Raw genomic sequence first — 22691 nt, 5'->3', positions numbered from 1 at the left:
TGCCATCTGTGGGCTCTGCATGGAAGGACCCATCTGTAGGGGTTGAGAATAACTTCATCCTAGAAAACCTGTGGTCTGCAAATAGATCTGGACTGGTGACAGTCACTTGGGGGTGTCCATGACCTGCAGGTCCTTGTACTGTAGAGTGGCACACAAATGTGGGGACTCACTGTGGGGGCATGGCCCAAAATGCAGTGCTTGGATGCAGGAGCTTGGAAGTTGGAGTGTTGCCATCTACTGGCAGCCACCCACAGAGAGGAGTCCCTCCTCTGGTAGTTGATGGTGTTGCTTATTTTGAGCTGAAAGATGAGCTTTTCTGCCTAAATCCTGTTTCGAGTTGGAGTTGTCAATAAAAGAATTGTTGCTGTTCTTAGCATAGGAATGTAATCAAACAGTTGGAGTAATACCAGTCAGATTTTTATGGAGAGGTTGTTACTCTTGGGATGTGGGTCCATGTTTGAGATGGGCACAGCTCCTCTCTCCTCCACAGTGTCCAAGTTGGTCTGGGGAGTTCTGAGCACCCGAACAGGCTTTGAGCATTTTGCCTAAAAGAAATCCCAGCAATGGGCATGAATATTTTTTTTCCTTTTTATTAAAAAATAGTTGGGAAATAAAAGGTTGCAACACAAATTTTCAGCAAAAGTTATGTGACTGCTTCCTTACAAAACATAACACGCATGGGAGTGGAAGAGTGACATAGCTTTCCTTCATGCTTGTCCAGCTGAAATATGCTTCAGACTTAGCAACTCATTTCTGTACTCATCCATAGAAATGTAAAAAATGTATGCTTTTATCTAGAAACATAAAATTTTGAGTTGGAACTAGATTATAAAAACTTCTTGTGAATACCAACACTTTACATTTGGTATTTTAAGCACTATTTCAAAACAATGGTTGATGTACCTTTGAAATGTTTTTGAGCCAAATATGTAGGTGCACAAACATGAAAATATTAGTGTTCCTCTGCCAGATCTCTCTGCATGAGTTATAGGTGACCTCCAGTGATGGAGCAATGATGCACTTTTAGATTGATTTGTGTCTCAGTAGTTCCCAGATAATAGATAACCAAAGGCAAGATTGCAGAATTACCAGTCGAATTGTATCTTTTATTTGTGAAGTAGTACACAGTGAAAAGAACCTATATTTGAGGTCGTATGTGGAAGTTTTGTATTTTAATGACTAGAGAGATAAAATTCATTAAAATTAAGAGCCTGAGGTTTAAATATGTGTTGGTTTAAGGAGTCATGGAAGGGGCTGGATTCTGGCTGGTGTTTTGTTACCAATGGCAGTTTTCCAAAGTGTAACCATTTTTCTCTCTTTTTATTTTCTTTTTTTTTGTTGTTTTTTTTTTTTTTGCAGCTGGTCTCCAATGTTCTCATCTTCTCCTGTACAAACATTGTAGGCGTGTGTACCCACTACCCAGCAGAGGTGTCCCAAAGACAGGCTTTCCAGGAGACCAGGGAATGCATACAAGCCAGGCTGCATTCTCAAAGGGAAAACCAGCAGCAGGTAAGAGCAACAGTTGGAAATAAAGCATGAAAACGCTGAAACAGAATTAGCATGCAAATTGTTCCTGTAGGATGGCATTTGCAGGCTTCTTGCTTCATGAGTAATCCAGGCAAGAATAGGTTGTTGTTAGAGGACAGGACTTTTAAAGGTTTGAAAGAAAGCTCAGGGGTGTAGTTCTTGTCCAATACTTTTCCAGAGACAAGCAATACTTCCAGTGGCATGTGCTCTGTGGATTAAAATTACACAAAAGTACACAAAGAGTCTGCACAGTTTTTTTGCACCCATCATTGCTGCCAAGTGTTAAATGCAGATGCAACACACAGGCTTTGGACTGACCCTCTTTGTAAGGTCAAGGCCTGACGTGATTGTCAGCCAAGCCACTGCCAAAAGAGAATTGTAAGGCAGGCAAGAATTGGTCCACACAATGTAATGTTCCTTGATGCCTCCAAAGAAGGTCCTCCCTCTTCCCTTCTTTCCCAAAGGTTCCTACCTGCTTACACACCTCTCTGTATCCTATTGTCTTCAAATTAATTGTATTTGTTCAAAAATTAAGATTCATCATCAGCTTCATTGGTTTTTTGCTATAAAAAGCCCTCTTGCTGCCAACATAAAGCTTAGTTGTCAGGGTGCTGAATGTATCTGCTCCCCTAATTCATTTGTGGGTTCTCTTGCGATGAATCTCTTGTGTCTCAGAATTAGACACAGAAGGTCTTTTGGGGCAGCTTAACTATTCCCTTGCTAACTAACACACAGCTCTGCCCTGCACTACATCTCATAGTGGTCTGTTCAGTCCAATTTGAAATGAATCATGAAATGGGACTTCCATTTATCCCTTGGGAGATATCTCAGAGCTTGGTTGTGGGTTTGGGGAGAGGTCAGGGGACTTAATCAGCTGGGGAGTCTGCATCTCTGTGGCAACTCAGTTTCATTTTGCTTCACGTCTCAGCCCATCTGCATCTATGGATTTGTGTTTTGGCAGTGTTTCATGAGGTACCTCTGGCTGACACAGCTGCTGTTCAACCCTTACTGTGACATAACGTGTACACGTGCTTATTTGGTGCTTTCTGTATGAAAACAAGAGTCACACTCAAGACTCCTTTTTCCTTTGCAATAAATATTGTATCAGAAAGATGAAATGAGCAGCCATTCCTCCTTCCACACCTTGAAGCGGAGGAAAGGATTGAGCCAAGAGAATGTGCCATTTTACTCATTGATTTCAGCCCTGTGCTCCCTGCTGAGAGGCTGCCTCAGCAGCGTGGCTCAGATGCCTGTGCTCTGCTGGATTTGGGCACTTCTGTCTCAGAAGCAGCTCCTTGGAGCAGCCCTGACAAATGCCCTCTCTTGATGCTTTTTTCTTCTCCCCCTCTCCAGGAAGCATAGCATACATAAGAAAGCCAGGACATCAGAAAAACATGGGTCAAAGCCAGTCCCTGCCAAGCCAAGTGCTCTTCAGTGCCTGCAGCAGTGACTGCGGGTCCTAGCAGCTGGAGACTCCTAATGAGATTATTTGCTGTCACAGCCTGGGCTGACATTGATCTCCAGGTTCAGTTCAGATGACTCCATGCATAATGCGTTGAGATAAGCACGAGGTGACAGCAGACACAAATAAGGACAGCTCAGCCCACATGTCCAAACAGGGGTGGAGGAAAACACAACTGCACAGCCCAACACTGTTATTTATAGTTGCTTGTCTTTTTCTGGAGATCGATGGTGCTCCTGTGTGCTGTTCTCTCATAAAGGCAGGCAGATTTTCTCAGGCAAATGACCTTGTATTTTCCTTTACTAAGCATCTACCAGCACCCATAATTAGCCTAAAAGTAAATAGAAATTCCAGAATATCCAATGCAGAAAAAGATGACTTGTGATTTAATTACTTGAGATAAGCTCGGGCAGAGCCATAACAGGAATTGGTGTTGTTTGCCCACAACAAAATATTCTTGGACGAAAAATCATGTGTTCTCCATATTGTGTAGGGAGCAAATAGCATTTGGGTAAGAGATGGGTTGTTGGGACTGCAGTGTCTTAATTCTAGCATTGCATGTCTTCTGTCTCTGCAAAGTTGTTCTCTCTTTTTCATCTCAGCGTCACTTTTGGTAAAAAGTAACTGTTACTAAATCTGAGGAGAAATGGATAATCTTAAGATACTAAATATTCACAGTGATTTGAGGTCATCTTGGGAGAGGACTTCATAAATAGTTAAAATTTCTTTGCAGAGTCATTGTGGGGATGTGTGTGCCCATGCACAAATATATCCATGTGTACATATGGAAACAGGGTAGATCTGTGTTGAACTCCTTCATCTATGTGCCTGTTTTAGAGACTAGTTCTCCTTGGGATGCAGTTGTTTAATGTATAATTCAGTGGAACTATACATGCATGTTATTTTGAAGGGAGAATTATATATGGATTTGCTCTTGCATTTTTATCAGGTCAGAATGCTGCCTTGTTATACTTGTAAAACACCAGTCCTGGTCACCTCACTGGTGCCTAATACAGGATTTTACAGCGAGGGCTGCAGCACTTTCTAGTTATTGTATCAAAATGAAAATTGTTCTGTAGTGGAGACCCTCATTTCTCTGCTCCATTTGAAATAAAACATAGGGATTTTGTTGTTTCGAAGGCCTTTTCATGTGCTTATGCCTTACAAATGCACTTGTTGTAGCCTTCTGTTATAGCCTTCTCCTCTCCTTCAGAGGTTATTTTCAGTGATTGTGATGACTCCAAGCAAACAGAATAAAGATAATGCTCAGCTCTGTAACACAGTTCAACTTCCTAATTAGTAGCTGCACGAAGGGATGTTGTGCCACATGCATTTGTTTCACCTGATGAGCCTATCTCATCCCCTGATTATTAGTTCAGAGCAGCGGTAGTGCAGCTCCTGGAGATCTTAAGTGCCTTGAAAATATTGGTGATTTAATCTGGTGAGTGCCTGTGGTGTCAGGAAGAGTAGGGGTGGGGGCTCTCAAGTAAAAGCTACTCGGAAATGTAGGTGACAATCTCCTGGAAGCCCCAAACAGACACTCAGGCTCCTGTCTCTGTTTTGGAAGCGAGTAATGCTCCGTGCCCATGTGCCCACAGGGAGTGTTCCAAACCTGTGGGTGCCCCCAAACCTCCCGTAAAGCTCCAAGTTATTTAGAGGATGTGTAAAATCACACATAAAATAGCAGCTTTCACACATTTGAGGATGCCTATTAGAATATGCAAATGACAACAGTGTATACAGCATTTCCTCTAGAAAGCATACAAATGTGTTGTGCTTTTCCACTCAAGGAGTGCACCAATAGCTGACAGAAGCCTAAGGACACGTGCATGATTCATGAGCTGCTTTTTAAAAAAAAAAATAAGGATATGTAACTGGTAGCACCTGCAGTATGCTAGTGACGGTGACAGTACTTTAAAAAACAAGTGTCTTTTCATGACTGCTGCAGTTTTAAGCAGAGATAGAAATCCCTCCAACACATCTTCTGTGTTATTACCATCTCTTCAAAGACTGAAAGCAGGCTCTCTTTATGGTTAAAAAAAATACTGGGCAGTGCTACAGACCATAAAATGTCTCAGTGCATGCTGAGCACATTTTCAGTAAATTCATCTTCCTCTGGTTCCCCCAGGGTTCCTCTCTCTCCTTAGAGGAAGAAATAAATGGTGAATTTTCAGTTAAAGCTAGGAATTAGAAGCCAGAAATGTGCCTATAACTGCAGCAAGGGGTTTGGTGACGTGAGTACTTGGGACAGGATTGCTGGACCCCTCTGAGTCAGGCCTGAGTTTGAACCCTGCTGCTCCCTGTGTTGTTGAGAATTAATGAGCTATTAGATAAGGTTGGGTCCTTCCTTCTGTGTCATCAAAAAGGAAGGCCCTTTTCTTCCTCCTGTTCACTGCAGGGAAGGAAAAATAAAGAAAAGAGTGACACAAGAAAAAAAATCCCACTTTTTCCAGAGCTATTCCAGAGCACTGCCTGCAGGTTGGACCAGACCACAGCAGAGCTGATCCCAAAGGAGATGCTCCCCACCTTCATGAGCCATAGCAAAACCTTTTGAACTTCACGGGGTGTGACTGGGAATAGAATGCAGCTCTGGGCAGAATTCTCAGGTGTGATTCCTGATATACACAAACGCATCCCTGGGGCACAAATTACCCACAGATTTAAATTCTATAATTTCTGTGTGAAATTGGCATCAAATTTAGAATAATAACAAGCACTTGCTTTTATGTGAGTTTTTAGGAAAATCACCATAAAGTCATCATTTTGTCAATTTTTGCATACGCTGTAGGAACAGTTTGCAAAATAATGTTACAAAAGTCACACAAAATCTACGATCAGTAAATGAAAGTGCCAACTGAGGGGCAAGGAGAGCCACAAACTGTTGATGGTATGTGGTTATTGAAAATGCTCTTGTAGGTGAGTGGGTGGGTTTACAGATCTTAATGCAATTGGGCACTACCAGCAGTTTAAAGTGTAGCAGTAGCACTTCTCATGCTGGTGTTATCGGGGCGTTTCTACGACATTTTAGCTGCCAAGAGCAGGTTTGTGCCTGCTGGGGGAATGTGCTTAGATAATTAGATAAGCAAGGAAGGAATTTTAAATAGTGCCCAAGGGTGTTGGGGTATCATTTCTCTGGTGTAAGGTGAAAGAAGACTTGGTGGTGGTGTGCAGAGACTGTGTGGGAGGTCAGACAATCTCATTTATCAGAGTCCTTCCAAGAACGGTGCACGGACACTCTTTGACTTGCATGGTTGGCATGAGAATTGGCAACCATGAATTGTAAGCCCAGTGTACCTGTAATGCAAAATAATACATTTCTTCTAAAACCATTGAATTCTTATTGTGGGGTTGGGAAGACAATTGCATATGACTGGTTAGGGGGTCAGCTCCTGGGGTTATGGAGCCCATTTTGCTTGGCTGTACTCATCTCTCACCAAACTGATGAGTCACTTCTCCCCAGTAAGGAACAAAGTGTGTTTGTTAACTGGGCAGCAGGTGTTTTAATTGGTTCATCTGTCTGACTCCACAGGAGCGTCTCCTGCTCTCTGTACTTCCTCGACATGTTGCCATGGAGATGAAAGCTGACATTAATGCCAAACAGGAAGACATGATGTTTCATAAGATCTACATCCAGAAGCATGACAATGTCAGGTAAGAACAGCAGCCTGTCTCCCAGCCACGGGGGAGGAGGGACCCTCCCAGTGCTTGGCCCTGAACGCCCAGGGATGAAGATGTCAGTGACACATAATCCAAAATCAGTGTAAAGGCTCTGAAGTGTCACTAGCTGACTTCTGAAAGTTTGTTTATAAGATGGTAGGAGGATTGCCTCACTCAAACAGTATCTTCCTTTGAGAAGTGACTTGAACTGATCTCTTTCCTTACGTTTTCCTTTTTTTTTCCCCTTATTTCTTTGCTGGAGTAAGTGTTGATGGTTTTGAGAAGGTGTTACACTGGGGGTGAGTTATTTCTGGACAATTACAAGCACCCCTCTGATAAGAGATGATGGAATGCAAGTTAAAAGTTGGGAGCACTTCCAACAAGGTAAATTGCAGAGTCTGGCTAAGGTCTAGATTTTCTGGAGTGGTTTCTCTCAATTTGAAATTACAAGCAGGGTGTCCATTAGTGGCAGCCTTGACACCTGCTCAGGCACCCAGCAATGTGTTGCTCCTTGGTCTACCTGGATGAGGAGAAGAGTTTGATATCCAGTCTCTGGCAAGTCATGCAAAATCAAGCTCAGCCTGTGCTGCTGGGGTAGACCAGCCCCAGGAGCTTCTGAGCATTCCCCTGTCCAGTTTCCCAGGGAAGAGGCAATAAAGTAGTACTTCAGGTAGCTTGATAGCTTTATAGGCTGCACTTGCAAAGTTTAACCTAATCTTAATGCATTTCACCTCTGCTGTTGTACCTGATCTCTTTGGACAACACTTATGTCTCAGCTAAGCCAGAAACTGTGTAACAGCTCTGTCAGTCTATAAATGCTTCTTTTGAGACACAGGGACTGGGGACAGAGAGCTGCCCTTTTCCATCTCCCCCCTTACAACAAGAGTTTTTTCCTGAGAACTCCCTCGGTAGCTTTTCTCTCTCATGCAGCTTTAGTATGTGGTTGAATTATATTTTCTGATACTTTATGCTCAAAAAAAAAAAAAGTGAGTTTCTAACATACTGTACCCTCCAGTAGCTGACGTGAAAAAAGCCACATGAAATTCTGATGCATTTGAAGACTTTACCTTAGGATTGAGGGTAGCTGGGAGAGGCAATGTACAAGCAGAAAACTGGGAGCTTGCTCAGTGTTGAATGTAGAGTCTTGTATAAAACTCACTGAAATCAGGGAGAGTCTGTGTGCTGGCTTGGATGGAATTCAGCCCTTCAGTTTTTTTGGTTGTGACTCAGTAAAGAGATAAAGATCCACTAGCAATACAATGAAGACAAATCAGTATCAGAAATCAAAGACAGTAACAGTTCAGTGATTAAAAATGAAGGATATATGCATGGTGATGAAGGGGAGGGGAAGAGGCCATCCACAGTGCCCTCAGCAGACTTTGTGCTACAGTAAATTACATTTTGTGTCTTCACATTCATTTTTTCCTTAATGACACTGAGCTTGTTCAAGTAGGTGTGTAAATTACTTGTGATAGATGCTGATTGTGAATTACTTTTTTCCATTACTCAAAGGTCAACCTGACATTCAAAGTAAGTGCAATTCATTAGCATGCCACAAGACTATGGTATTTTAGTCTTCCACATCAATTTCCATATGTCATTATTTTGCAGGTTTGAAAGTGGTTCAGTGGTCAAATCTTAGTAAAGCTGATTGTCTCTTTAGGATGATACTGATTTGAAATTTTAATCTATATGACCACATATACAAAAACTGGATAAATAATAATGAACTAAGTTTGCAAATGAAAAATTTTAAAGGGGGAAGGGGAATCTGATATAACAATTGTGACTGGAAAAAAATGATCAAAGATAATGGCCGGTATGGAGATCTCAAAAGATGCATCAAAAAATGGCACATGGCTAATAGCATAGAACGAGAGAAGAACTGTGATTTTCAGCTATGGCTGTGAAGAAACATGAAAGGTGAAACACAAATACATAAATGGTTATGGGCACCAGTCAGTTCCTGATGAGTAGCTAACAGAACTCTGGCAAACATTTAATTTTCATATCTTGCATATTTATTGAATAATACAAGCATTTATGTAATAGTGTCACTTCTGCAGCTTACAAGGAATTTTGACTTTATTCCTCATGCTAATGAGTGTTTAGGAATCAGACCCTTGCAGGTGCCAACCAGCTCCAGTGCAAAGGGACTCTAAGGTCTCAAAAGACTTAAGAGGAAACAACTTAAATGATATCTTCCTCAAAGTGTGGGCTTTGTTGTCTGTGCCTGTGAGGTCCTAAATCACAGCCCACTGAAATCATGGAAAAGGCTGGAAAAGTGAGATAAGAAATAGGAATAAAATAGTGTATGTGCTGAGAGCAAACAGAAAATAACTCAGGAACATCTCATCTTCATGTACTTTAGGGAAATGAATAACTAAGTGCGAATATTGAAGAAAGGAAACATGATTTGGAACAAATGACTCATTTCACACCAGGAGTTCAGCATGGAGCCTTTGCTCTTGCCTGGGTGCACTGAAACCACCTCTAGTGGGAATGGCTGGGGATGATTTTGAAGCATTTACATGCACACAGAAACACCCTGGAGGGGGGAGGCAGCATCTCAGGGATGCTGATTAATGAACTGGCTGAATAAAAGCAAGCAGGCTCTTTACTTTGCACAGGGAAATGCTCAAGGGAAGGCTTTTGAGAGGAGAACGCTCCAAGCAATTCTGGTTTGTGTTCGTCACTATTCAAAAATGTCATAAGAGCTAAGTTTTTATGAGCTAAAGGTTATTGTGTCAAGGCAATTGAGAAGTATGTGAAGTCAGTGCAAGGGTGCTGTGCCCAGCCATTGAATCTGGCTTCCTGTTGATGATTTATCAGCAGGAGCATTTCCTCTGCAGCTCACAGGAGTGGGAAGGTCTGCACAGAGCTGTGGGTTTTCCTTCTCCATCAGCTGTATTCGGTGATGCTTTTTCCCCCATTCTCCAAGATTGTGTATAAATGCAGATTTTAATGAAAGTATAATGGATGGGAATTTTTGTTAACTATTAATTTAAAAGTTTGATTGTCATCTTAAAGCTTGGAACCTAACATCTTGATTTTTACTGGATCTTCAGAGTGAGGTTGCTTTCCAAACCCACTGCCAACATGGAAATAATGAGGCTCTGGAGGTTTCCATCCAGATGGGTTTAACTTGGGTCCTTTGAACTCGAGAGGCACCGGAGCACAGCCTGGTGCACTTAGCCTGGTTTGACATTTTGTGTGGGAGAAGTGGCTTACTAAATTCTCTTCCAGACAAGATTAAATATTTTAATTTTCAGGGATGATTGGGTCTGGGCTTTTGGGACCACCTCTAATTTTAATTAAAAACCAAACCCAAACCACTCTACCAGCAGAAAACGTTAATCTAAAATTATGTGAAGTTAATGTGTGTAGGCTTTCTTTGCTAGTTTAAAAATGAAGTGTTTTGGGGTTTTGGGCGGGTTTTGGGGGTTTTTTTGTGGGGTTTTTCTGTGGTTTTTCTTTTAGAAAAAGAGGTTACACACTTTTTTTTTTGTTTGGTTGTTTAAGAAAAAAATAAGTCAGTTTAAACCTGTGTAGAAGAGATCTTCCTTAAGTACCAGCAGTAAGTCTGTAAAGCATAGCCATGATCCTTCCATAAGGAGCAGTTCTGCTATGATATTTCTTACTGTGGTACACTTCCCTTAGAGGGTGGGCTATATCTCCATAAGGGAAAGATGATTTTTTAAATGCAAAATACTGTGGTCCTTTTGATCTGAATGGGTAAAAGACAATCTTTTTTGAGCAAATCTTTTTATCTGGATTTCCTGCAAATGAGTTCATAATCTCCTGATTATTGTTATGGAAAGTAAAGTTCAGAGACTAATTTATCCACAATGAAAATATAATTTCCTGTAATTTTTGGCAGCAAAATTTGTTTCAGGATCATGTTCTTCTGAAAATTTTAGTGGTGACAAAACAAAGGTGCAAATGTTTGAGGTTAATACCCTCTTTTTCAATGCACATGAAGAGAACCTTTAAACAGAGAATGAAACATTTTCCTGTCCTGATTTATTGAATGAGAATTAGCTTTGACAAATCCAGAACCTCAGAGCATGATTTGACCTTTCCCACATATGTGTGTGTGTTAAATATAAAGTCTATTGTCAAAAGCCATCAGGAAAGGAGTTCCCAAGACTATGCAAGTAATTTTGGGTAAACAACAAGGTGAATTATGTAACTAAATTTGTTCATGTTATCATGAATAAGATTATGGCTGATAGACAAGCCCTAAATTATGCATAGATAATATTGTTTATCTATCATGCTTCCCAGACAGAATTTTAAGTGTTTTACGTTACTATTGCTATTTATAGTGTCTCACTGCAGTGATAATGGCTTTAATGTTATCTAGGTTTGGCCAAATATAGTAATCTCTGTGCTATAAAAGGAGGCTTGAAGTCCTCTGTGAACGGATAAAGGTTGGCTTTGTCATTGAAATTCCTTTAATGAACTGTTTCAAGAAGCTTATTTTAGGGCTGGCATCCAAGTGCAGTAAAAGTGACAGTTTCCTCTCTTCACCCCTTCACATAATTCTTATGAATCATGTACTCAACAACATTAACCTGCTTTCAGAGTTTCTTAAACTTCTTGACAACTTGAACTAAACCATTTGCAGAAATGAAACAAGACCATTTGCTTTCAGCTTTTAAAATGAAAAGCATTTGTAGCTCATCTTCTGATTTAATGACATTCTAACACCCAAAGGTTTTCCCCTTAAAAATGACCAAAGAGTTGCACTTTGGCTGAGTGTCAGGGTATTAAGACCAGCTGTGTCAACTTAACCTCTTCACCTTTTAGGTGTTGTGATGCCTAAGTAGTTGCTTAGGAAGTTGTTTAAATTCCCAGGTTGCAAGGTTCTATGGAATTGTGAATTATGACATTTAAGGAAAAATTCAACTAAGTAAACATCTTTTTCTTCCCTCCTCCCACTGTCCTCACACACAGGACATCCATTCTTAATATTTCTTGGTAGTGAAAGACTTAATGTTCCTTAATAAAAAAGTTACATTATGGCAGGTATAAATTTCTGACAATTCTGACAGGGATATTTTCAAATATTACACAGTCCCTCATCTCTGCCAAAGTTTGCGTAGCTTTAATTTCTCTGGAAGGCCTCATTGCCAGGAAAGGGCAGGAGCTGTAACTTTTTAAAATATTTACTGTATAATCCATCTTCCTCCTTGTCTTCTTTCCTTTCTGAGGGGAGGCAGAATGAAAATTGATGGTTTCTGTTTAAAAACAAGGAAGACCAGCATTAAGAAGGAGAAAGCCCAAGAGCCACTTTTATCCATGTTTTGCATCCTTGCTGCTGCTCTCTGTGCCAGTCCCTGAGCTTCAATTTCCTCCAAAGTGTGTTGATGGGTTGGTTGGTTGTTTCTCAGAATCAAGGCTTGGCAAGACCTCTCCCTCTTTTTGCTTATTCAAGGCATGTGCCCACGAGCAGTAGAAAGTTATTTTTTGCTTGTAGGTGGGGGTAACTGTGGGTTTCTTGTGAGTTTAGAGCATTTAATTGCTTTAACTTCTGGTTGAAGCTGTAGGATGAGAAAAGCGAGTAGGAGGGAAACGAGCCTGCCCACATCTTTCCCCAAATGACAGCAGGGAATTTTACCTAAATGGGAACTCTCTCTGTCAAGAACCAGCTCTTGGGAGTTTCACCTATGCCTGGCAGCTGTGAATCTTTGCTTTTTAATGTTGAAGATTTTTCTCTTTTTTTTTCAAGTTAGCAATAAGTTTTGGGAAGTGCAGAAGTAGGTTTCACCCATGGATGAAGGTGAAATACTCTGCTCTTACCACCACTAATCACTTGTCTCTTCCTAATCAATTTGTTATTTTTGAGAGGAAAAAGTCACTTATCTTTTGGAGATTTTCATTCACGCCAAAATTCATGTGTAAAGAAATTCATTTATTGCAGCCTTGACACACCTCAAAGCTGTGCAGTAAGTCTGGGTGTTGATATTACAGGGGATGTTTCAACCCAGGATCACTCCCTCTCCATAATAAATGGAGAGGGAGTGATCTAGACAGGGATCACCAGAACACCAGACAGGGAGTGATCTGGATGATGGTTCAGCCATGAAAACTTCTAAGCCAATAAGGACAGCAGTTTTATATATTTAGCAAATCTACCTCTTTGTGCATGTGCACAGCAACCTTTAAGAACAGCTAACTTGTTGAAGTATTCATTTGCTCTGTGATCTTCCTCTTTGAGCTGGGAATATATTGTGATCCTGGTCCCTGTTGGGAGCCCCTGGATTCTTCAGGGCTGTGAGTGAGCCTTGTACCCTGTGCAGAACAAGGCAGATAAATTCCTGGTGCAAGGCACCCCATCCTGAGCACGTGTGCTGCAGTCAGGATAAGGTCCCAGGAGTGCAGCCTGCCAGGTGACTGCAGATCTGCAGCCGCCAGCAAGGCAGCAGCAATTAGGAAGGGCCTGTGATGTATAATTCACACCCTGCTATCTGAGTGTACACAAGGGCCTGTGAAGTTCACAGGGTGATGGATTGAAGAGTGTTAGATGTTTTAATGATGAAATACTGTGAAGAGTAATTTGGAGAGAATAATGAAGGTGCCTGCAGAAGTTTACAGAGCAGAATTTTAACTCATCAAGGTTATTTGGATTCTCTTTTTTCTTCAGTAGTACTAAGAAGAAATTGATTTTTAAAAAAATGTATGACTGCTGATTGGTCTGATAAAAACAAATGTATCAAATTTATAGTAAAAAAACCCCATCATATTACATTTATTCAGCTAATTCACTCCCAGTCCTCTGTAATCTGGAGTAACCTTGACAAGAAAAGTTGAGTATTCTCTGAACAAAACTTTTCTTTTGTGAAGACTTGCTTTTACAGAATTGCTTTTCTCCTGTAAAGACTTTGTGAGATTTCAGTTGATGAACTGCTTTGTCATGTAGTTAACATGCAAAGTGGTTTTAAGAACATTGAGTTTATATAACATTTGAAGAGGTTTTTATTAAAATCATCATCCCACCTTTTTGCTTCCTCCCTAGATGATAATGACTGAAAAGCAAAAATTAGTTAAACTTTTTATTCTGTAATGCAGGAAACTTTGCAAAACTATTTGAAGCTCTCTTACAGAAGCTATAAAACAGAGGCACAGCTCTGGATGGGGATGGATTAACTTCTCTTGTTTTATACTGTATTTATATCCCTCAACAATTGCTGCTAATTTGTGCATCTGTTCCTACTGGTGTATATATAATTTTGACAGTGGATAAATAATGAAGAAGAGACAAAAGCTGGAACCAATTAATGGAGAAGAGCTCTCGAGTGGTCTGGCATCCTGTGACTCAAGTTAGTACCACTGCTAACTGGAGTCTCTGTCCTTCAGTAAATGAAAGTCATAGCGTAGTTTCTCAAGTTTCTCTTTTTTATTAGCTTTGCCTTATGCTAAGTGGTGAAAAAGCTGGGGAGAGGTTGGTACTGACTGTGCAGTCTGCATAATTCTGTTAGTGGGGTTTTTGTAAGAAACCAAGCTAAGAACAGGTCACTTCAGAAACAGAACTGACAGAAATGAGGAGCACCAGAGGACTGCAAAAAGAGCAAAGGAGGCAAAAGACCAAAGGTTTAATTAATTTCATCACACACATCCCATTGGCATGGCATTGCCCCTGTGGAATGATAGTTGTTCTCTTTTTAGAAAATTGAGATTTTTCTGTGTCCATTTGTGGTTTTTTTACAAAGCCTAATAAGGATGCACATAATTTTAAATGGTGGGAATAAGGATTTGTAAAACTCTGTAGATTCTGGGGACTTGGGAATTTGCAAGTAGCTTTCAGAGATTGGGAAGTATCTGTGTGATGCTAGTTAAAAAGCAGCCAAAATATAGCACTATGGGTGTTATCTTCCTTGATACCATGACCAGCAGAGCTCTTTGTGGTTGTTGTGTGTAATTTTGTCAAATATCTGAGGCTCTCAAAGGCACTGAGAAAATCTAAGGAGATCTTGACCAGTAACCATGTCCATTTTTTGGATCAACCTCCCAAACTGACCCCTTAAACATATAGGAGGATCATCAACATTCAAAATCAACTTCCTCATCTGCAGTTCTACAGAACCGACCCCCAAGATGAAAAACCTGGTGTCCTATTTATAAATTTATTTATAAATATTTATAAAACTATTTATGAAACTCGGATCTGTGTGATCATCAGCAAACCATTCTCTCCTGGCCTCCTGTTGCAGCAATCTCCCCAGTAAGTGGCATGCAGAAGGCTGAGTGTCCAGGGCTTTGCTGAGTTGTAGGATCAGCTGTAAATGCTTGTGTGTCCCAGCAGCAGCTGTGCAAAGCACCTGAAAGCACGGCCTGTCCTCTCACATGAAGGGGAAGGTGCAGGTAGGAAGCAGTGGGGAATTTTCCCAGCAGAGTTACAGTAGTGATAGTTTGATCCACCATGTCAGCTCATTGTTTTGGGATGTTTTGATGGTGTTGTTTTGGGTAGGTTTTTTTCATGTAAGCGTGATTCTTTGCACAGTGTGATCATGCACTGGCTCCATTCCTGCTCACCGTGGGGAATGCTGCTAATAGAGGGTTACTAGGACAACCCTCCTTCTTCTCACAACTATTTAATTTCTGTTATTTCCAAGGCCTGGCAGACCCATACATCAGTGCTGAATGAAGCAGCAATTCAGAAAAGTGCTTTGTAACTCCCTGGACCATGAAGGAACTGAGAGAACCTGTGTCACAAAGCTGATGGGATGTTAGTGGGGAGGAGAGGTAGGCAAAAAATATGGGGAAGATGAAACCCTTGGAAAGAAAGGAGCAAATTTACCAATTTTTAGGATCTGTGGAGGAAAAAAGAAAGGGCAGTGGAAACCAGATGCAAGCAGGTGTACATGTGGACAGTTATGTGCCATAGCAGTATTGGTGGAGAGCCTCCATTCCCAGGAACATGCACACCAATGCACCACTGCTTTGTGCCATGGCTGTTTCCAAAGAATGAGCTAATAAGAATCAATTTGTGGGACAAAACAAACAAAACTTTGGCTTCTGCTCAGAGGAACTTGAGCATTGCAGTTACAGATCAGGCTTCAACAAATGCCAAGAGCTGATCCATAAAAGTATAATTATTCTGTTTCATTTGGAATCTTTTGTTCTGGATTGCATTCAAAGCTACTGTAAGCCCCTTTGTGAGATTAATTTCCTTTCCAGGCAAGAGAAGAAGAGGCCTTTTCATTTAATAGTTCTACTTTGTTTCAATTAAAAATGAGAAAAAACTCACATCCTCGCCTTTCTTCCCTAAGATTCTTCCCTTCTGTGGAATCATCAGGTCACAGTTTAGGATGACAGGTCTCATGCAGAGACAAAGTTGTGTTACAGAGTGTAAATTGTGATATTCTGTTCTTACTATCTAGTACTCTTTATAATTTTCAGCTGCAAACTGAGTAAAATTTTTCTGTTGAAATTGGAAGTGATTACAAATTTCTTGCAAAGCTCAGGGACACTGAAATTGCAGGTGTAGCTTACCTGCTGAGCTGCTTTTCCTTGGAAGTATGCAGCGGGGAAAAAAGTAAACTGAAAATGGTATCTTGTCTGAATAGTTAAAACCTGGGATGAACAGTGAGTTCTTTAATTTGACTTGGTGGTGAGGCTGATCAGAGCTCAGACATGCTTGGCTCCCATTGCAGAAATATCCTGATGACTGTGTGGTGAAGGTTCTGAGGAGCTGTGCCTAAGGAGCCAGCAGGGAGCATGCACAGACACAAACACACACACAAACACACAGACACACACACACACACAGAGGCACACAAATACACACACACACAGACACAAACACATACACAGACACACAGACACACACACACAAACACACACACAGACACAAACACACACACTCTCTGTGCTGGGCACTTCTCATGGGTGCAGGGGAGCGAGCGGGCCATGGCTGGGCTGCCAGGCCAAAGGGACATCTTCCTGTTCCTCACTAAAATGGAAACTCAGAGAATTAATAACTCAGTTGACATTCCATGTGGCAGAAAGGACAACACAGAGGCAGCAAAGACCTGAAGAGGCACAAGGGATGAGGCACACCATGCTCATCAGGAGCCCACTGCCAGGGTAGGTAATCTGAATTTGGTTTTCCCATGTACCAGAGGGCATTTGAGGCCACATCTCCTAGGAGAGGCCATAAATGAAGAAGGCATCCTCATTTTCTTTTGTTAATTCTGTTTCATTTTTCTATATAAAAGAATCAAACCCTGGAGCAGCAGCTTGAATCCCACTGTCCCATGTCACAGCGTGCACCATAATCAGCAGGGCAGAGCGGAGCGCTCGCTGTCTCTGCCTCTAATTATTCTGAGTATTTTATATGTAATGAGCAGCTGCAGCATGAGGTCCTGAGGGCACCCCTGTTCCCAATCCAAAATAGCCAGTTGTCCAGTTCAGGCTGTATTCAAGCAGAGGGAAAATTAAATCCATGTTTTCTCACATTTTGGGTGATGGGTCATAGGAGATGGTTTTCTTGCTTTCCGTTTCACTCCATTTACTTATAAATAGCAGGCATTTGCAAAATACTATGGAATCAAGGATACAAATTTCTGTACCTTAAAGATATGCCAGTTTTTTGTGTCAGGCTGGTGGTATTTTATCTGGCAGGAATCTTGGCTCCCAGGTACGATTTGGCTACAGTCATGTAGATGGCAGCACAGATGTGGGAGGGATGCTCTTTAATGCTGGACACATACTGTTTCTTACTGTAGCTGCTGACCTAGTCTGAGCCCTGTCTGTACCTCTTAATTCAAGCAAACAAGTAGCAACCAAAGAAATAAATTAAACAACAGTCAAGAATTCCTGTAAGGTGCTATCACTAGGCTCAAACTGAAGTGGAGAATTGCTTGCCAGGGTTTCTAGCTCTGGTGGTCTTTGATTAACTACAGCATGTCCTAAGTAGCCAGAAGGTGCAGAAGCCAAAAAGATCCTGGGGATAGTTTGCTTTTGGCTTTGACTGCTGTTAACTTCTTTTCAGATTCTGTTTACAAGGACTCTGGTGACTGGATGTTGTTAGCAGGATTTTTTCTCTGTTGCATAAGGACTGAGAAAGCAGTATCTGTCTGACTCTTCCACAGTGAATGGCTTTCAAGTTAAGCCATGGCTGCAGTTATTGTGCTCTAGCTGTGACACTATAAATAAAGTTATTAACAGCAATATGTAAATGGGTTTCTATTTTTGTTTCCTGTATTGTTTGCAAAATCTAGGGCAGTTATTCAGTAAGAATCATCTGCTATTTAGCACTGAGCCTACCAGCATTTGATGTTGTGTGGGCTGCTGCACTTCCCCTCCTCCCTTCTTGCTTTCTTTCTGTGCAGTGGCTATTAGAATGCAGCACTTCTGCAAGTTTGTTTATTGTGGTATTTAAGAAATAGAGTAGCTGTGCTAAGCATTTTCAGGCTTCCGGAGAGTGGCTTGGTGTGTAGGAATAGGGAATCATCTCCTGATATCTGAACTGCAGGAGCATTTAACCCAGCCACACAAGCGCCAAATAGCACAGCTGCACTTTGCCTTAGTGAGCATCTTGCAAGTTGCAGGCTGTTCAAAGATCTTTAGGGTTTGTGTTCTGTTTGCTTTGTTTCCTCCCGCTGCCCTCTGCTCCAGATGTGCCTGACAGCCCCAGGCCCTGCTCACTGGGACCTGGTGCCACTTCAGTCCATGCAGCCACAGCACAGACCCCAGGGAGAACACAGATGTGTTGTTTGAGAAACACTTCACCACAGCCATGCCTGCTCCTGTCTGGAGGAGCAAATCACTCTAATCCCAGGCATCTGTTAGAAACCTGAATGTGCCAGTGCTGGGGACAGGATCAGTGTGGCTGTTAACATGGGTATTCTAAAAGACATTTCACTTGGGGCAGTTTGTTCAAACTCCTTCCTTCTCTGAAAGTGGATTCAGCTCTGGATTCCCCAGATCCCCAAGAGGAGAAGTCCCAACCTGTCTGTCCTGTGACTCGTCAGCCACAATTTTGTTGCCAGCTTTGTTAGATTTCACATGGGCATGTGTCCTCCCTGGCACTTAAATTCCATTCCATGCAGCTTTGTGAAAACCAAAATTGCTGCTACTGTGCTGGCATAGAAAGTAAACAGAAATTAGCTAAACTGGTTTTGCATAGATGTAGAAAGATCTGAAACAGCAACTTTCCTCTTATTTTTATACTATGAGACACATTACCATATTATATGCTTTAAGTGGTCTCCAAGGTGGCTTTCTTTGCTGTAGAAAAGACCTGGTCAGATTCTACTGATTTTATTGATATTAGAACACTGGTAAACTAATAGCTGTTTGCAGGAACTACATTTGGTAATAATATTTTGTGAATATTGAGAGTAGCAAGCAAATGGCTTAGTGAAATATCTTAATGCATTAACACAGAAATTAAATTTTCCAATGGAAAAGGCAAGAGAAAAGCCATTTCTTTATATGCAGATCTATTATTCTGTTGGTGGCAATTACAGTAATTCTCTTGAAATCAAGTTAAAATTATATGTCTGCTTCATTATGAGAAGAAACCACTGAGTGCAAAATCAGGGGAGATTTAGGGGAAAGTTAGAGAGACATTTGCAGTGAGCAGACCTGCCTTCACCATGGTTCCTGCTCCAGCATGTCAGGAGTAGGGTTTGTGTGGATGTTTCCTGTGCTTAGGAGGCCAGGATTCACACTCCTGCTTTGCCAGGGTTTTCCCATGTCACCTTGAGCATCTTTCTGTATTATCTATATACCATACTGCTGTCTCTAGAAAATAGTGTGTTGTTGCTTCTCTAGCACCAATGGCATTTTAACAGTTGCTCAGTGTCACTGCTTACTCTCTATGAAATCATGGAAATATGCCAAGTATTTGGAATATGAGATAAATTAGGGGCTGAAGAGGTGCATGGAATTTCATATTCCCCGTTCAAGGACCATCTTTGCATAGAATCTTTATGAAGTAACTCACCTGAACTACCTTCTGAGGAGGAGTGGTTTTACTGATGATACCAATTGTACAGAATTTCATTATATTTACCTTGTTTCTCCATGGAAGCTGGAGTTTTCTGTGTCACCAAAGGGAACCAAAAATAGATATCAACCCAAGTGACACTGGTCAATTCAGATGTGATGGTAGGTGACATGTTAAAAAGGGAGAAAAACCCTTAATGTTAAATTATAGCTCTTGTAAAGTTGGGAAACTTCAGTTGTGAGTTGAGGATATCTATTCATTACTGGTTCTTATCAAGTAAGGAAAATTAATGCAGTGTACAACAACCAGATAACAAGTTCAATTTCCTGCAGGATTTTTTCCTTTTCATTTGATTCTGACATTGCAGCCAATCTCTCTTGTCACTGAAAACATGAATGTGGTTTATTATTAAATTTATTATCAGGTTTGTTTATTAATCAAATAACATTGATCCCTTAGTTAATGAGCTGTGCCATTTTCTTTGGGCAGCCATTTTAACTTTCAAAATACCTGATGAAGAATTATGTCTTCATTTTACAGTTTCTCTCCACTGATGTTCCTTGGTGTTTCTCAGAAAAGTGACCATTATAAAGTGCAGTTAAGTGTCTCTAAATGCTTTGGGCCCATTTCTCTTTACAGTTTCATCAGTGCAATTTTAAAAACACAGCTCCTCAACTACATTTTAAAGTATAGAAGTGGGGGTGCAGTGAGTCCACTCATGCTGACTGTTCCAAAAAGGGCAGGAAGACTCATGTTTGTGCTCTTCAGCACTGTTTTCCACCACTTTGTGTTATTGATCTAATAATTTCTACCCATGGAAATCATGTACACAGAACATCACAGCACTTGTCCCTTCTCAGCTGATCCATTGGGAGTGTGCATTTTGCTACTTACCCACTTTGGGAAATGCACAATTGCTCCTTAATGTTTTAAATGATTACATTTATATACTAATGTAATGCTTTCATTCTGCAGTGACTTTCCAGAGGGAAAACCCTGACTTGCTGATATGACAAAGTAAATAGATACTCAAAGGACAGGACCTGGGGAAAGAGTGAAGAAGTAAGGTTAGATTGAAGTGCTGGCTGCATGCAGAATCACTGCAGCTTTTTGGTTAGGGAGTACAAAAGCATCATTGTTAGCCTGAATATCCATGATACCAGACAAGAACAGACTGAAGGCAGTTTTCACAGCTATGAAGAGCTCATTCTTTCTCCATCAAATACAAAGACCTGAACAATATATAACAGAAAGCATCACAAACCTGATTAGAAGCAACTTCATCTCTATGCCATGTATCTGAGCCAGGATACACTTGTGAAACTGTTAACTGTGACAAAATATATTTCTCTCTTGCCTTCTCTGACAACCAATGGATTGCTGGCACATGGTCCCTTTGCAACAGGTTTTCTTTTGCTTTAATACTTAAATTTTTAGTTGTTTCTCTTTCCTACCATGCTGATTCTCTAGCTTCAGTCAATTTTGAAAGGTATTGTCTCAACGAAAAGGCAGGAAGGAATAGGGCCCTGAATAGGGCCCTGAACAGAATTACAACTGTGCTGGTCCCTTAGCTCTGCTGTCCTACTTATTGGTTTACAGCAGGATTTTCATATCAGAGATTGCTCCAGTCTCAGAAAACAGGCTTCAGGAATGCTCAAAGGAAAAAGCACACCTGAAGTTTGAAAACCAGAATATGGCTTTTCCTTTCTGTTTTACCTGCAGTTCTGGATTTCAGGCTGTATTGTGGAACAAAAATGAATCTGACATTTATTTTGGTGTGGGCTGGATTCAGCTCCAGTTTGGACAGACCTGCCAGCTCTTTTGTACTGGTCAGGCAGAGCTGGGTGGGTTTGGGCTTGCTCAGAGCCACAGCAAAGGCATGTGGTTGGGGTCAGCACTGTGCATGGGTCCTTCCTGCAAAAGGCCCTATCCTTCAGCTTTGCCCTCTTAAACTTCTTTGGAGATGGAATGGATTTGGCATCTTTTTTATTTACGTGGTTTTTTTCCCCTGACCAGAGCAATTGGAAAAAAATTGGCATTCCCATAAGTCCCTTTTTAGATAAATGAAAAAGGTCTAAATTTTCTCCTTAATAACACAAAGTCTTATTTAGAATGGTTGGATCTCTTTTTTAGGTTTGACAGACAGAAGTATCTAATTCAGCTGGCAATGATGGAGGATTAAAATTTCTTTCAGTCATCTCAAAGTCATCTATAGTGTGTCACACCTATAGTTTGGCTGGTAGCTGCTGCATATCTATTTTTATTTAGTTTTGCCTTCCTTAAGTAGCTTTTCTTCCCAAAAGACTATTTATTACTCCTGTTTCCAGTGAAAAATCAATCTGGTTAAATATAGTCTGCTGAAATAGGAAAATCTTGTAACTCAAAATGTTTAGAAGGAGATGATAGCAAGTTTTTCATGTTTAAAATAAAAAAAGGAGTACTGATGTTGCCTAGCTATAGCTAAGTTCCAGTAACTGGGGATTCTACTCATGCTTGTAAACTGCAAACCTAGGGAGGTCATGGAAAAACTTTTCTTTGCATGACTGGTGCATTTTTCCCCTTCTGGTTAGGAATTTCAGGATCTAAATTTCTTCTCATTTCCTGTTGCTGTCAGTGAGGGACAGACCAGTGAGGTGAGGAGATGACCATGATGGACAGTCTGGTGCCATTTTTCCAGCAGCTCCTGAGCATCAGCAGGGCCAGACCCTTTCCATAGGGCGTTCCCAGCCCTGCTAATGCAGACAGAGCTGCAGCCACAAATGTTTGTGCTGGAGATGTGCATCTCCCAGATGAGCCCCTCAGGCAGTTCTGACCTCCAGTAACACTCACCTGAGAGCAAACACAGGAAAATTGAGTCAAAGCAGGGCTCTGCAGTTTGTGTCTTTGCAAAGAGCCTGGCTGTCATCATGCAGTGGCTGTGGATGGCAGACTGCACGTTGCCACCAGTGTCTCCCAGAGCCATCTGCTCTCCTGCTTCTTTGTTGGTTTTTGCTGCCACCAGATTCACTTAGTATGACCTTGCAGAGTGAAGTTCTCAAATATGGCATGTGAGTTTGGTTTACATTTTTGGCAACTTTGAAGAGG

At 41.1% G+C, this 22691-nt stretch overlaps 1 protein-coding gene across 1 annotated transcript in view; it reads left to right on the top strand.

The window, feature by feature from the left end:
- ADCY5 (adenylate cyclase 5) overlaps positions 1–22691 on the top strand; it is a 204153-nt gene that overhangs the window by 119245 nt on the left and 62217 nt on the right. Inside the window, exons 2-3 of the mRNA XM_071435286.1 lie at positions 1360–1509; positions 6519–6640. Of these exons, the coding sequence (XP_071291387.1) occupies positions 1360–1509; positions 6519–6640 (272 nt within the window). The remainder of the gene's footprint in view (positions 1–1359; positions 1510–6518; positions 6641–22691) is intronic.

Source organism: Agelaius tricolor, unplaced genomic scaffold (assembly GCF_023055355.1).
Source record: "Agelaius tricolor isolate 1412-34295 unplaced genomic scaffold, bAgeTri1.0.p SCAF_10, whole genome shotgun sequence".
Lineage (NCBI taxonomy): Eukaryota > Metazoa > Chordata > Aves > Passeriformes > Icteridae > Agelaius > Agelaius tricolor.
This window is presented reverse-complemented; position numbering and strand designations above follow the sequence as displayed.